This window comes from Colossoma macropomum, unplaced genomic scaffold (assembly GCF_904425465.1).
Source record: "Colossoma macropomum unplaced genomic scaffold, Colossoma_macropomum, whole genome shotgun sequence".
Classification (NCBI taxonomy): domain Eukaryota; kingdom Metazoa; phylum Chordata; class Actinopteri; order Characiformes; family Serrasalmidae; genus Colossoma; species Colossoma macropomum.
In genome coordinates this window covers 18,792,168-18,808,149 of record NW_023494807.1, presented here as the reverse complement: position 1 = coordinate 18,808,149, position 15,982 = coordinate 18,792,168, and the positions used below count along the sequence as shown (strand labels likewise).

General features: G+C 38.9%; 1 protein-coding gene across 1 annotated transcript in view; it reads left to right on the top strand.

Moving 5' to 3' along the window:
• LOC118796980 (receptor-type tyrosine-protein phosphatase mu-like) overlaps positions 1-15,982 on the top strand; it is a 269,176-nt gene that overhangs the window by 155,683 nt on the left and 97,511 nt on the right. Inside the window, exon 11 of the mRNA XM_036556162.1 lies at positions 886-988. Coding sequence (XP_036412055.1) covers positions 886-988 — 103 coding nt within the window. The remainder of the gene's footprint in view (positions 1-885; positions 989-15,982) is intronic.

The following is a 15,982-nucleotide window of genomic DNA, read 5'->3' as shown; positions in this document are numbered from 1 at the left end:
TGTGCCTGGTGTGAAATGCACTTTAGAGCTGTCAAAAATTAACATCGAGTCTGTCAGTCAACGAATTGAATTAACCAACAAGATTACCAACTTAATTTCTCCTTCTATACTTAAACTACTTCAGTTGCCTATTTATATAACATGAATCAAATAAAGTGCTACATCAAAATTAAGAGGCAACAGAATATTTAGCACAATGAATCATGCATAATTATGCAGCAACATTTATAATAAATTGGCCATTTGCCAGTTTCATGTTTTGAGCACAAATCTGTCAATCCCATTCTTGGCCTATTCTGACTGTGGTTCCCTAACTAATAGTTAAAAAAACGCAACTTTTCCTAGAAAATAACCTTTTGGTTGCCAAAAATCCTTAGTAGGACAGCTGTATACTACTTACAGTGCAGTCTGTAAGTAATTGGACAGTGATACATATTTTGAATGTTTAAAATGAAACAATGACTATGAAGTTAAAAACCTGAATATCAACTTTACACAGTAAAATCACCAGCTGATCTTAAATGAACTCTGTAGGTGTTAACTCAGCACTGGTGATTTTACTGCATGAACGATGTAGAAATCAAACATACGCATCACTCAGTCATTTCTGGAGACTATAAGGAATTAACCCAATCTTAAAATTGTGTTGGTTGCAAATCTGTATATCTATCTCTGCATGTCTGTGCATATGTTTACCTTTATTAGTTTGCTACTTTCTCTGTAAGGAACAGATGAGGGACTCAAAGTCAGGTGGTTATAAAGCATCTTCTTTAACAGGAGAAGAATGGTGTTTTTATGAGAGCTTTGGCATTTATTGACTGGTACGACTACCTGTCTTATTGCCTCTCACTCTCTCTTTCCTTTGGTGTGTGTATGTGTGTGTAGCTCCTTCTATGCCTGCCTATGATCAGGAGACATCTCTGAACCAGACAGACAGCACTGTTACTGTCCTCCTCAAACCTGCCCAAAGCAGAGGTGCACCAGTCAGGTAGGACAACATACGCACACATGTGCACTCTGATATACACTGCTCATCAGAAATGTTGGATTTTCACTGTTACTTTTCAATTAAGTAAGAAGAAATTCATGTGAACCAACATGCTTTCCTGTTAGGCCTGGGCGATATCTAAAAACAGTTAGCACAATATTTTTTAATTAAAAATCGTGATTGTCTATTATATCGTACATATTAAATAATATAATATTGAGAACACCAACATCATTTAAAACTTTGCCTGTCATTTAATTGATGTTACTGCAAACGTGCATTAATGTGCTTCCTCTGGTGCAGATTTGGTTACAACTTATGTGCCTATAGCCATCCTGTTGGAAAAACTTAAGACTGCAGGTGATTTCCAAAGCCATGCCCACGCACTCTACATATTAAAAAGAAACGAGGTGTGTTCTGTTTATATAGAGGGGTCACTTTGAAATTCAGCTGTAGAAGCCTTTGAAAAACCATGTAGTATTTTCATTTTAGAGTTTTTGTAATTCAGCTAACCACTGGGACACATTTTCAAACTGTACAGAAAGTACTGCAAATTTTACTCCAACAGTAAATCACACACAGCAGAGAGGGCAGGAAATTTACTGCACCTTAGCCTAACAGCTTTTAAAGCCCCCATGATAACCCAGTGTTTTAATAGTAAAAGTGAAAAAAACATTATGTGGGCATTTTATTTCGTCTTTATTCTGATCTTGTTTTGACTGTAGACAGAGATCAGATGAACTTTCTTTATTTCTAAAAGCTTCAGGGCAAACACTAGCTACTCTAGGGTAACACCCAGCCCCGTTAGCTTGTTTGTTTTACTGCAGCGAGCCACACTGAAAGAAGTTCCAAAGCACACCATTTATTTTCAGCCCCATGCTTTCAAGCTGAACTTAACATAACGTAAAATTAAAGTGACAGGGACATCTGTGCAATAGGTAAAACTAACGTCACAATTGTCAGCAAATCTCTCTCTCTCTCTCTCTCTCTCTCTCTCTCTCTCTCTCTCTCTCTCTCTCTCTCTCTCTGGTAAACAGAAAAAAACTGACTATTGAGGTGCAAGCATGTGCACTTCTTCAAGAAACACGATCCCCAGTTTCCCAACATATTTAGCACGCTTTGTAAATTAGTCCTCTGTAGTTCTCCTTGGCAGTTATTGCCGTTTATGCATCGCCATCGTGTTACTTGACAGTCATCAACGATATCCAGTTACATCGGCCTATCGCCCAGGCCTGTTTTCTTTAAATTTTTCTTAAATAATTATTTGATTATTTTTTTATTTACAAACTGTTGTTAAAAGCACATATTGTATAATCCCTAGCCAATTACATTCTAAGACTTTTTGTTCAGAAACTACATGAACTACAGTGCAAACTGGCTGGGTTATTCTTAAGCTATAGAAGTGTGTAGTAGAGATTTGGACCTGCCGACGGTTCCTGACAATTTAAGGGACTTTACCCCTAACCCTTTAAGACTTAAGCAAAATTGTGGCTGCTTGGGCCATTTAATGTGTTTTCTGCATTACTCACATGATTTCACATGATTTTCTGATGATTGTTGTTGCTGCATGTATTTGCCATGCAATGAACCTGATCTAACAAAGCCGAAAACGAGTAGATTTTTCTTTAGTTTATTTTTAGTCATCAAATACTATAGATTCTGGCCGGATGCTGTGATGTGATTAAACTGAATAACAGGTTAACAGAAATTTGGTATAATTCATAGTAACTTAGCAAAATGTAACCTAATATTGATAGTCTACATGGCAAATAACCTCTAGCCAACATATGAAAACAAAATTGTTTAAATAAGACTTTCTGAAGAGAATATTTGAGAACTTTTTCTAAACAAGAATTGCATTTAACATCATTCCTATAAATTTCTCTTAAGATCTTGCACAAGTTAAAAAAACGTTGTGAATCTGGAAAGTTTTCAGTGCTAATGAGCGATGAGATCACAACAAGGGGATCAAATGTGTAGGGTTTGGCTTTATTCTCAAGATAACAGTGTCACAAATATTGTTGCAAATATTTATGTGATACTGTTTTCCTGAAATGAAACATAAACATGTCATTCTTTAACATATTAAGTTATTGCAAACTGACAAAGAAAAGATGCTAAGCTGTATTGGAAACACTGAGAAAAGAACCCAAACTTTTGATGGGTCGTGTACAAATGCCCACATACACATTTACACACTGTTTGTAGTTTAGTGCTATCAAAGCTACATGTCTTGTGTGTAGTGTAGTTCATGTAAAATGCTGTCTCTAATCCAAACTCAAAGACAAACAAAAGACTCAATAATGGCATACAGTAGCTACGCGTGAACCTGAGAATCCCTGTGAAAAGGCCTGGACAGCTCAGTGTAGCTGCCAGTGACTCTGCATCTGCACCGGTAATGACTCCATTTAGCTCCCAGCTAAACCCTTTTCCCTGCTTTTTCATTTTCAAAACAGTTTTTATCTATTTTCTTCCCCTTTATTGTTTGTGGATTTGATCCCTCAGAGTAAGCTTTGGCCTTTGAAGCGGAGAACAAAGTGGATGTGTGTGTGTGAGTGTGTGTGTGTGTGTGTGTGTGTGTGTGTGTGTGTGTGTGTGTGTGTGAGGCTTCAGGAGAACTCTGCCTCTGAACTGCTTTCATCTGCTCGCTCTGCCTGTGCCACCGTAGCCGCTGGCCGTCCCTGAGCCTTCAACATATACACACACCCTGTCTCTCTCTGCCCATCCTCATTAGTAAATAGTACACACTTCGCGGCCTCAGAAATTTAAATCTGGTGTCGAGGGTCTGGACTCCTTCTGTAGCGCAGTGGCAGGTTCAGCTGAGTGTTCCCCCAAGTCCTGGAGGTCTGCCCGACGAAGTGTTCATGAATCTTGGAGCACTTTGGCTACATAGACCCAGAAACCCGAGCAGATTGAGAACAAACTTCTCCCCCTCGGGTCAACAGACTCATTTCTTTCCGTCGGACACTGCATCGGATTTAATAAGTATAGGATAAAGCCGTTCCAGTAAGCGTGCTTTTGAACTCCACAGGGATGTTTTTTATTGTTATCGCTGCTAGCACAATGCACCACATTACTAAGCGTAACGAATGCCCCCATAACCACACAAAATCATAACCATGTAGCAAGAAGAAGTAAAAATAAATTACTTTCATGTACGGCAAGTGTAATCTGAGGGCGTCTGACACAGTTTGGATTTATGGGATTACGCATGAACATTTGAAAGCTTTAACCTATTGAACACTCCTTTTATTTAATCCCAATCTCCAGCGTTAATCTGACAAAGTCATATTCGCAAGGTACATTGCTGACTTTATCAAGGCTTTTTTTTAATAATGAAAACAAAAAGACGAAAATCTCTTTATTCCAATCCCACCTTTAATCTCTGTCTGTGTTCTACAATTTCTTTGTTATTGCTGAGAATCAGGTGGTATATTAACAACCTCTCCGCTGGCAAGAGTGGCATTCTCTCAGTAGAGTAATTACAAAAAGGCTGATTAGAATTACAGAGGCAGCATGAGGGGAGGCTTTCATTAATTATCTTGTGTGTTCTTTCTTTGGTTTACTCAAACAAAGTCACACACGCGCGTTCACACAAAAGAGACTCTGATTAATCTTTTAAGATCATGACTTTGGTTTATGTGTCTTTACGTTGCCAAGGGCAAAATAGTGTGTTTTGTGACATAGGCTCTAATAGGAATGAAGTTGTTTTAATTAGATTAAGACGATGAGGCGGAAATATCAATGGCTCGATTTCACAGTGATCAAAGGCTGCGAAGTCAGCTGTTTTTGATATGCAAGTTTGATATTTGCTTTAATAAGAGAATTAAACATGCTGAGTGTAGTTTAAAGTGTCTTCAGATACCAAAGGCCTCAGGTGCTTCATCAGCCGTGGATAAAAGTGTGTAAAATGTAGTCTGTGTGTGTGGTGCACATCCTCACACAGTGTGTTAGTGTGTTTGTGTAAAGTGGAGTGTGTGTGTGTGTGTGTGTGTGTGTGTGTGTGTGTGTGTGTGTGTGTGAGTGTGTGGTATGTATTTAGTGTTTCTCCTAGATTTTTTCACGCCAGGTGGTAGACCCTTCGGAGCTGCCATTGTCATCATCAAATGGTTGCAAGGCTGTAGTAGCATCATATACATCATAAATGTACAGTGAATACACCAAGTTCTACCAAAGTAAGAAGTTTGTTGAGTATTGCTCCCTCCTGAGCTGCCAACACACTCTCAAGCACCAGGCTACAGTGCTAAATCTATGGGCTTCTCATCACGCTGGCATGAGAAGTATGAGTCCTGATTTAGCAGCAATACTGTCAACATTTTGAAGATAAATGTGGTGAGCACTGTTACATGGATTTAAGTATTGGAAGCGTATGTACATATTTTAGTATAGCATTAGATACGGTAATTATAGTTACCCAGATCTCAAAGTGGCAAGATTATCAACCAGTTCATTAACACTGAAGGTGTATATGCTATAAATCACCAGCATGTTAGTTAGGCTGGTCATTATAGCTCCTGTGTGCAAAGCCAGAGATACAAGTGTAGTTTTTTCTATTAGGAGCTCTGAGTTTTAAGTAATCCTCCTGGTGCCAATACTGGGGCCAACTCTTAGACAGTGTCAATGTAGTTTCCATTTTTTTGTTTATGTTCATATTTACATAGGTTGGATGATGTATTTTTATGTGTGTGTATATCTGAATTTGATCTGACTACATAGAGGTATTGTATGTGTGCATGTGCAAGAGAGAGAGCGAAAGAGAGGGAGAACAAGCTACAAGGCCAACAGTGCCGTGCCTTTGAAGATGGCTGTCTCTTTTCTTTTGAAGAAGTTTCTGGATGGCAGCTTTCGCTCTCTGTTTCACCCAGGTTCGCTGAGCCTTAGCTTGTGGCCATGCTCAAAAACTGAAAACACTACCCTACCAGAATAACAGAGGCTGATCCTCAAGCAGAAAACAGAGATCCATGTTTAATCTATGCTGCTATTGCCTGTGGAGTGATTGAAGATTCAAGTCCCATTGCATGGCTAAGGCAACAAATAATATTCTTATGAGGATTATGAAGTAAGTGCACAAAAATGAAACAGCATTAAACTGGCATTATGCTGTTTAACAGCAGCACTTCTGTTTGCTGAGAACAAGCGCAGTGTGGCTCTTTAAGTTTAAGATGATGAAGTAATCATCCTTGCACAGATTGGATTTGTGGGAAAAACACTTGCAGCTTCAACAACAGCTGTCTGCCAACAGTTCGGGGGCAAAAGTGAACCACTTCTCAAATGGTGGCTTTGACTGGTAGAAGAGCAGGAAAGAACAGATAAAACACATATTTAACCCACAGAGATTGAGTTATTATTGCTGTGTGTGCTACACATTTGATTAAATCAATTTATAATCAAAGTTATTTAAATGTTATTGTATCATCACAAAATTAATTATGTAGTTAATTAAAGACCAGTTAGTTACATTTAGCTACAAGTTAGTCAGCTTATTTCAATGAGCTATGAGTGAGAAATAATTGACCTCTCCACATACAAATGCATTTCTTATGGTAAACTGTTGCGAGGTGAAAGTTCACAAAAATCCCCTTTCAACCTAATGAGAAATTGTAGCACACAACTTAATTTTTGATGAAATACCTACATTTAGAGTGCGTCATTAGTTTATTAGTTCATTAGTTTATTATTAATTATTTATTTTGTGTGTGTGAAAGGTCGCACAGCTGAAGACATTTGTATACTGGTAAATTTGTTGATATTTTTTTCAACTTGCCTAATTTCAATTAGCTAAAACAACAAAATGCGCACTAGTATTTTAAACTGGAAACTCAATGTCATATAGTGTCTGAACTAAATGATGTAGATCTTTTTTTTACTCAGCTTTCTTTCTATTTTAGCCATGTCCAGTTCCACCTGCTAGTTAGGTCTTCCCTATCATTATTGCCAGGATATCACAATATTTAACACTGATTTTTCACAGTGAAATACTCTCAAATCATCTTAAGATAGTTTCTGTAATAACACAGCAAATTGCTGTGGGGTTCATGTTGAGCTTTACCACACAGCTTTGTGGAATATGACCGTAAGCACTGCATAAATATAAAAACAGCTCAGGTATTGGTTTTAAAGACTTTTTGGAACTTTTTTATTTTTATTGTTATTAATGAACATATTTATAAGTCTGGTAAAATGAAAAATCTCATATGCAAATTTACAGTAAATTACTGGTTTGCATTACTTTTACAGTTATAAAAATGTGGAAGATTACTTGTTTATTATTTATTGTTTATAGTTTTATTACAGCTTATTACTGTAAGTCAGTGGCAAAATACAGCTACATCACAATAATCTTGTGGTCCAGATAACTGCGGAGTCACAGTATACAGTTGCTATTTCACTGTAATTTACTGAATTTTTTCACAATGTACATTTTTGGACTGCCACAAACGCAACTTCATTTGACAGCTCAACATGTGTGGAGGAGACTGCTAACTGCCAATTCTGTTACGTCAGCTAACAGTTAGCATTGCACTGAGTGACTGGGGAGTTGGATGGGCCTTACCCATCCAGGGAGAGAGGGGTCAGTTACGTGTTTTTGGACTCCCGGCTGTGAATGGATGTGGTATCACTGGGGATCGAACTTGCGTTTAGACGGTTGCACCACTCAAGATAATTTGTGCGTTGTGTCAAACAGTGCACTACAATTTATCATCAGTTTAAAAGGGATTTTTGCTAATGTGCTATAAAGGTTGTCCGACTTTGTTGCTAGGAAAAAATGGTTTGGAGGGCAGAGCATGGATCAGTCAGTTAAATACAATTTAGAGGCCTCTAAGGGTACATGTGGCATGGGGCAATGACTAGAGTTGAAAACAGAAGGTGAATGTGGGGAATGGGGAATATCAGCTTGATCATCCATCTTTCAGATCAGGAACACAGTCTGCTCCCGCAGGATTAATCTGAGAGCGAGGCATAAGTCATTTCGCATATTCATGTAATTAGTAATCAGAAAACATTAACATACACGTACAAACACAGAAAATTTTCTTAGCTCTAGTTGGCCACGACAGCTAATCTCTGCTTGTACAAACAGACACACAAACACAGACACCCATGAACTCTCTCGCACATACACCGTCAGGCAGCACTCGCTGCTTGGAACACTTGTGACCAGAGGGGGAAGAAGAGTGTGTGTTGCGCTGGAGGTTTTAAGAGGATTACCGATGTGTCTATCAGTCATGTGGTGTTAGTGTAATGCTCAGAACGGTCCCGCAACGGGCCAAAAGACGCCTCCGTCTCTAAAACACGCGTCCCGCGCCTGCCGTGGAGAAAGAGAGATTCGGAATGCTGTTCCTTATCGTTCATGCCAGTCACTTGCTTTCTCCTTTTCACACCTTCACCCATCGCTCCACACCAGCCTAGAGCAAGAGAGTCAAGACGAGGTGTGCTGATAACTCTTGCACACACACACACACGCGCGCGCTCACAGACTCGAACGCACCCACAGATAAATTGGAAGGGTAATTGAGCGTGTGTGGCTGTGAAACAGCAGGCCACAGCACTCATGTAGGATGTGTTTATGTAATTGATTGGGCTGAGAGAGCTTGAGCTCAGTCCTTGTTGTCATCCTTCTGAGACCTTCTCTTCTGTTCGCTTCTTATCAAAGGAATAGTTCAGAAACAATTTTCCCAATTTTCTCGCTACTCCAAATGCAGTGGATTACAGTAGACAAGACTGATATCTGAAGCTCTCCTTTTTTGTTTTGCATTGGAGCTACGAGGAGGCTAATGCAGCAAACAAACAGTGGAAGCTTAGATACAGCAGGTAGCATTGTGTTTAAACTACATGCCTAAATCTTTATAAACTTGCCTCAAACCATGTCAAGTTTTAAAGTAATCTCAAATAAACTGGCTTATGTGGTGGGTGTATGTGTACATGACATATTGTTGTCTATAAAAATGGATAAAGCTACATCATATTGTGAAAAAGTAGTAGACATCTTGAATCATGACATGACATGACATTCAGTGTCAGCCACCACATAAGCAAGTCTGTTTGAGATTACCTTATAATGTGATTCAGGTGTGTGATAATTTAGACATGCAGTTTGCATGCATTTTATTGTGCATAAGCTTTCATTACTTATTAACCACAGTACTGTGCAAAAGTCAGAGATCACCTTTGGTTTTTTTTTTTTATTTTCATGTCAAAACATCCCATTAAGTACAAGTTGTCCATTAAGTCAATATGTAAACATGTATTTAACAAAATACTACACAGAAGCCTCAACAACAAAATATAATGTCATTTTTTTAATATTTAGTGTGTTCACCCTTTGCCTTTATCGTTGCTTCTATTCCTTTCAGAAAACTTGCTTTCAGTTTTTTCAATGGGATTTTTTTTACACACAAAGTTCAGTCTTAGAAGTTGGTTACATTTTCTGCTTCTCGCGATCCAAATAATCCCAAACAGCAGCTTCTTTGTTTAATTTGCAATTTCCTTTTCTCAGTGACAGCTTCTTAACAGCTACACATCCTGTCAGACCCAAAGCGTTGAGTTGTCTTCTTACAGTGAAGGGATGGACAGACACACTTGTGTATTTTTTCAGATCTGAAGCAAGTGTGGAGCTTGATTTTCTACTATCTCTCACAGATGAAAGCTTTAAGTGCTGTTTATTTGATGGTGGCAGTTTCAAGGGTCTACTAGGTCTTTCACAGTTGTAGAAGTCCCATTGAATCTTTATCTTATGTAAAATTTTGAACTTTTGGAAACTCCTGTTACTCCCTCTATTTTCCTTTGACTACAGATGGATTATCTTATATCTAATATCATCAGAAATATCTCCTGAATAATACTTAATTTGCACTTAATGCCCATTTTCACTAGAAATGAAAAAAGGATAGTTAAGTCTCTGACTTTTGCATGATACTGTATATTAGCTTCAAAGCTCAAGTGCAGAACTAAAGAAGCAAACTTTGTACACCAAACATGTTTTGGTTGATGGACATTCGGGGTAAGAGAAAAGTTGTTGATTTTTTTGGCAAAGGATTCTTTTAGAACAGCCTTTATAATATTATTTATACACATCATCTTGTCTGCAGTAAAGGTCAGCATTAAAGTACCATAGTACAGTACAGTGATCCTCCGTTTACACCAGCTTTGATCCAGAGAACATACACTCACTGTGTTTCTCTGCAAGGAAAAATAGTTTGTACCTTCCGCTCTGTCTTGCTGTCATTGTTCCGGTGAAAGATTTCAGATTAAAGTGCAGGCGTTAGCTCTGTCTGTGCCGCTTGCATCCTGTATTGTTTTTAAAATGCACCTGGGAGAGATAGAGAAGGCTAGCAAGACTTATGAAGCAAAAGATAGAGAGTGGTATAGTGGGATGCAGCCCTTGAAACAGTAGCATCTTTTGAAGATGGGGAGTAGAGAGGTTGCTGTGTCGGGCTTTGCGTGTGTCTCAGGATCTCTCTTAAATCAGGCAGATATAGAGCCTCCAGTGGCATGGCCTGCCTGTTTGATTGGCTGGGCGTGCAGCAAGGGGAAACGATTAGCGTTAACACAGGAGAGAGAGAGAGAGAGAGAGAGAGAGAGAGAGAGAAAGGAGAAGAGAAAGAAGTGTGGTGTGATTTAGATGCTCCCTCTGCACGCCACACTCGTCACCCTAGTACACTAGTACAGTCTCTCTCTCTCTATCTCATTCTCTCTCTCTCTTTCTCTCTCTCTCTCTCTCTCTCTCTCTCTCTCCCCCTCTTTCTCAGCAGACAGTAAATCGCACTCTCAGGTCACTCTCCAGTCGATGCCAAGTCAATCCCCCATAATTGGCGGACGTGGTGCTTGGCGGCTGGCAGGATGGAAAGGCCCTAATTGGTGTCAGAGCTGCCTGCAGCAAGTGCTCCGTCCACACCACAGGTGTTGCCCACAGTACCGCTCTGACCACCACTGACTGAGCCCTGGTCCCTTCCCACCTCCTTTCATCCCCTTATTCCCTATCCGTTCCTTTCCTCTCACCCATTCCTATCTTGCGTCATAACAACACAAGGGATACAATATATCATCGGGTGATATATTATTATACATCGATAAATGGGAAAATGTAATTATTATCAAGCAGATATTGCAGTAACAGTTGATAAATACAATAATTTAGTGCTCTATTTGTAGCTAATGTAGTCAGTAGTCAGCAAATGTTTCCATTCTTTTCAAACCTGCTCAAATGGAGCATTGTGTATAACATCATTGCTCCACACATTGAAGATTGGTTGTTCAGTTCCCAATCCAGGCAAGAATGGCACTGCTATACTGATAAGATTATATATGCAAATGCCACCAATAAGAATGCTTGAGCAAGGCTCAGAGCATTGCTTTCGCTTAGCGTTGTAACCTCTCAAAAACGTGTTTGAATCCAGAGGTGAGCTTCTTTATTTGATCATACGGATAATGAACCTATCTTAAACATAAAATGCTTTAAACCATACTAATTGCACGTTTCATGAATATACAATATAAGGCAGTTGTGATTAGCTGTAGCCAAAAATGGCAGACTATGACATCTAAGATTGCTGTACATTTAGTGTAATGCCAAAAGGTAGTTGGGGGCAGTGTAATAATACAACAATAACTTTTTCATGCACTTTTTCGTGCACATCATGTAAATTTGTTTTGAAGTGCAGCAAAAAATTAGTTAGCAGTTATAGGTATTGGTATCTTCCACAAGGTAATTACCAATTCTTGTTTGCATAGGCAGTCTGTATCATCACATCCTTAAGAAAACACACTGTTTTGCTTCTCACGCAGCTCTAGCCACTCTTTCACTTTTCTCTGTTGCTTTCTAGCATTCTCTCTCACTCCTGGCTTACTCTCATCACTCCATCCTCATGTCCCTCCTCTCTTTTAAAAGGAGATGCCAAGGTCCCTTGTTTCTTTGTCTCTTCCTCTCCCCTTCTCATCTGGTGCAGAACAGATCTGGCAGGTCTCTCTGCAGTCAGAGGTTTTAATCAATTAGTCATAGGGCCGGTGGGAGACGTCATGTCGCGCTCGAGTAAGGGAGCGACAGGTGGGGGAGTGTGCGAGTGTATTCCGGCCTCTCTCATGACTTGTGGCCCTCAGCTATACCAGGAAGAGACGCAGCCTCCGAAAGGGCTCTCTCAGCTTCCCGCGAGGGTTAGCTGATGTCATCAACGACATGTCAAATCCAATTAATTCTACAGTGTGTGCAGATACTTTTATAGATATGTAGATAAGATGCAGTAGATAAAACTACAGTAATTACAATGTGAAGTACAGCGACTAGTCTTTCACCCTAACCCTGCCCATGTACATGAAGAAAAGCCCTCGGACTATGTAGTTGCGAACAGAGTTTGTTCACGGTTATTTAGCTAACCAGCTTGTGATTGCATTACTTTTAAGAGAAGGTAATAAGATATTAAGAGTATTGCCTTTCTTTGTAAGCCTAACAAAGCTATAGACGATAAAAGTATGTAATGTAGTTTTACAGAACAGTTAGTTCCGATGGCACAATCTGATTAGTGAAGAAGAGTTTTTATCACAAATAACAGCACATTTTGTCACAACAACACTATAATTCTGCTGAGCACTGGCTGCTAAGTAAGAACTGCTTTGCAGCTAACCATTAATATGTTTCAACTTTAGCACATACAAAAACTGAACATTAATGCATTAGATAATTTCTGTAGTATTTGATCTGCAGCTCGTTTGGTCAGGTTTGAAGAAGAGTATGACAAATGGACTACATCAAATTCTGTACCTGTCATTTCCCCTTATTAAGTTTTTTGGTTGTCAGCTGTGACGGCATAACAACTAAAAAAAGTGAAATTAGCTAGAAATGAAGTAAACACAGTTCAGTGAACAAGATGGGCTGTAAAATCTAAAAGGTGCATAAGGTGGACATCTTTCTGTTTTATTTCACAGATGTTTACCTAAAAGAAGGCAAACTCACATTAAATCATTTGTTGTAAAGAGAGTGGCTTCCTTTACATGGGCTTTATCGTATGCCCTGTTCGTTAAATCTCAGGAGAAACTGCGGCTCATTTTGACTAAATTGCAGTGACGGTATTTCAAAATGTATATGATAATGTCACCATAATGTTGCAATATAATGAATCACAGTGTTCATGTGTAGTTTGGAGCAGGGAACTTAAGTGTGCAGGCAAGTGGGCCTTAATGACCAGGACTGGTCTGCACAAGATCATATAGTACATGTTTATGACTCCAGTGAGTGCGTGGAGGCCTACATGATTTTATAATCAGTGATAAAAACAGAACAGTTATTACCAGTTAACAATTTCAGATTTTCATGTTCTGTAACTACTTATTTCTCTTACGGTCTCTGTGTTTGTTTATTTGTGTGTTTTTGTTTTGGTGCGTGTCACGCCGAATTAAACAGATGGCTAAACGAGTGGGCCGTGTCACTCCGTCTGCTCACGTGAGCTCAGTCAGGGGTCCGAGGCGCATGTGACTCGTTGCCGTGTTTCACCAAAACAACACCCGCTCCAGTGCACAACACACTGAATCAGCACTGCACAGTCAAACCAACAAGCAATAATTTCCCCAGAGTTCCATCATGCACTCATAAAAGGGCGCTTAGGTAGGAATAACCACAGTTTTTTGACAAGTAATGAAACAAATTTGGCTCAGTCAAATACTTGATAATGTAGTGTTTCTCCTTCAGCTCCTCACAATGACAGACATGCTGTACAATGTATGTTATAAATTCTATAAACACAAGGTTAAGGAAATGAAAAAAACAGCCTTCATTTTATGTCTCCACTTCCTGGAAAGTCCTTTACTGAAAGTTTAGCTCAGTGCAACTTTGTATCTTTGAAATCTTCAGCTGTCAATGCATTATTCATATCTTTACAAGTCCTTGCATTGAACAGTGCTATTTTTTTCCTCTCATATGAATGTAATTTATAATGTTGGTGTACTCATCTGTGATTTGATAATAGTATTGGTTTATAAAGGAATGCCTTTTCCTCCTCAGCATAAACATGAAACAGGTGACAGGGAGAGCAGAGAAAGATGTGTCGTCCATCTTAGATCTTTGGAACTTTATAGCCATTGGCAGTCTCCATTTTGCCTGCGGGCTTCGGGAGGGGCTCTTATTCATGCCATGAATATCATTCTTGACGGCACACACACCTATCACCACATCATAAGCATCGACGTCAAGTGAGACCTTTCTCTTTTCCTAAAAAAGGAGAGAGAATTTTATGGAGAATATTAAGTACTCTGATGGGTAAACCAGAGAGAAATCTCAGTTTCCACAGTAACAGAGGAAGAAGAAGAAGGACGTAACTCACTTGAGAGGTGGAAATGGCTTTAGACTGATTCCATCCCGAGCTATCATCCTGTTTCACACAGGCTTTATGGAGACCTCCATCGTTCAGTCACTTACACTATTCACACTGGCCGGGAATCCACCTGAAAATGCACCGCGTCCATGCACATTGTGGGTCTTATATAAAAGTAGTTATAGGTCCTATGGCTTATGAAACGGAAGATAAATTATGTCATGCATGAGATTTTTTCGTATGAAAATAATCGAATGGCTTTTATTCTGCAGAGCGCGCTGCTTTGCCTTCTATATAGTGGAAAATGCCTCTGTATGTCTGTCTCAACTGAAAGGCCTCTTGTTCTGTGTGTTCTGGGAGATTCTGATATTTCTATGAGTTCTGCATAAAATATAACTGTGGTTTCTGTAGGATCACTGTGTTTAGGAAATCTTGGTGCCAAGTCCTTCTCTACAGAGCTTACTAAATGAAATGATTAAAGCTGCATACAAGACATTTGTTCATGATTTATTGTCTGACATATTTTGTTTAGATTTCCAGTATGTTAAATTCAGCAAATAACTGTGCATTAAAATGTGCAGAGGTTTTTCCCTGTAGAGGATGTGTTAACTTTTTTTCACTTAGAAAATCAACAAAACATGCAATTTGACCGGGGGCCTCCAAACCTTTTTATACTTTGCCATGCTTTGGGTGTTTGCTGTACATTAAGGCATTGTTCTAATTGAAATCAGTGGCAAGAGGTGCATTTTTGACAGGTTTACTGAACGCAGCCTAAATCTTTCAAAAGGCAGCCTATGATATTAACTAATATTGCACTGTGCCATGGGAGTCAATAATTCAGTTGTGAATATTATTATGATAATATTATTGTGATATCTCTGTTATAAAGTATCGATTTATTGGATAAAACAGGGAGGCCACTTGTTCTGTTTGTTCTGAGAAGTTTTGAGATTTGTATGAGCTTTGTGTAAAACATAACCAAGGTTTCTATAGGATCCTACTCTATAAGGCTTGCTTACAATTAAAAATTCAGAACAACTGAAGCCGCATACAAGGTATTTTGGTATTTTCCATTGTTCCACGTTGCTGGTTTGTTGTAGATGTGCTTGTGGGCAGAGATTTTTTTTGATCCCTCAGTAAAACAGCAGCACCTTGGGAATGCCTTTAAACTTCTGCTGGTGTCACGTCTGTTCAGGTACCTTCAAAGGAAACACAGAAGCTAGATATCAACATGCTTCTCCACTCAAGACCTGTGCTCTCTCTACTGGCTAGCAGTAAATCATAATGTAATGTCAATCATAATAGTATGAACTCAAGTCTTCATAGCATACATCAGGTCAGTTACTTAGTTACTGCATTAAATAGTAATTGAAGACAAAAAAAAGATATTTTAGTGTGAAACTAAGGAAAACATAATGTGCATAATTGACAGCTCTAGATGTGAGCTAAAGGTGTGATAATTTCTCCTGCATCTTTTGTTGATTTTCTAAGTGAAAATAAGTTAACACATTCTCTACAGGGAACAAACATGAATTAGAGTGCAATTTCTATTTATTTGCTAAAAAAAACCATCAAATCTGAAATATGCCATAACTTTTGCATGTCATATTAATTCCCAGTATGTTAAATTAAGCAAATGAACAGTAATTTTGTATTAAACTGTGCAGAAATGTGTTCTCTGTAGAGGGTTTGT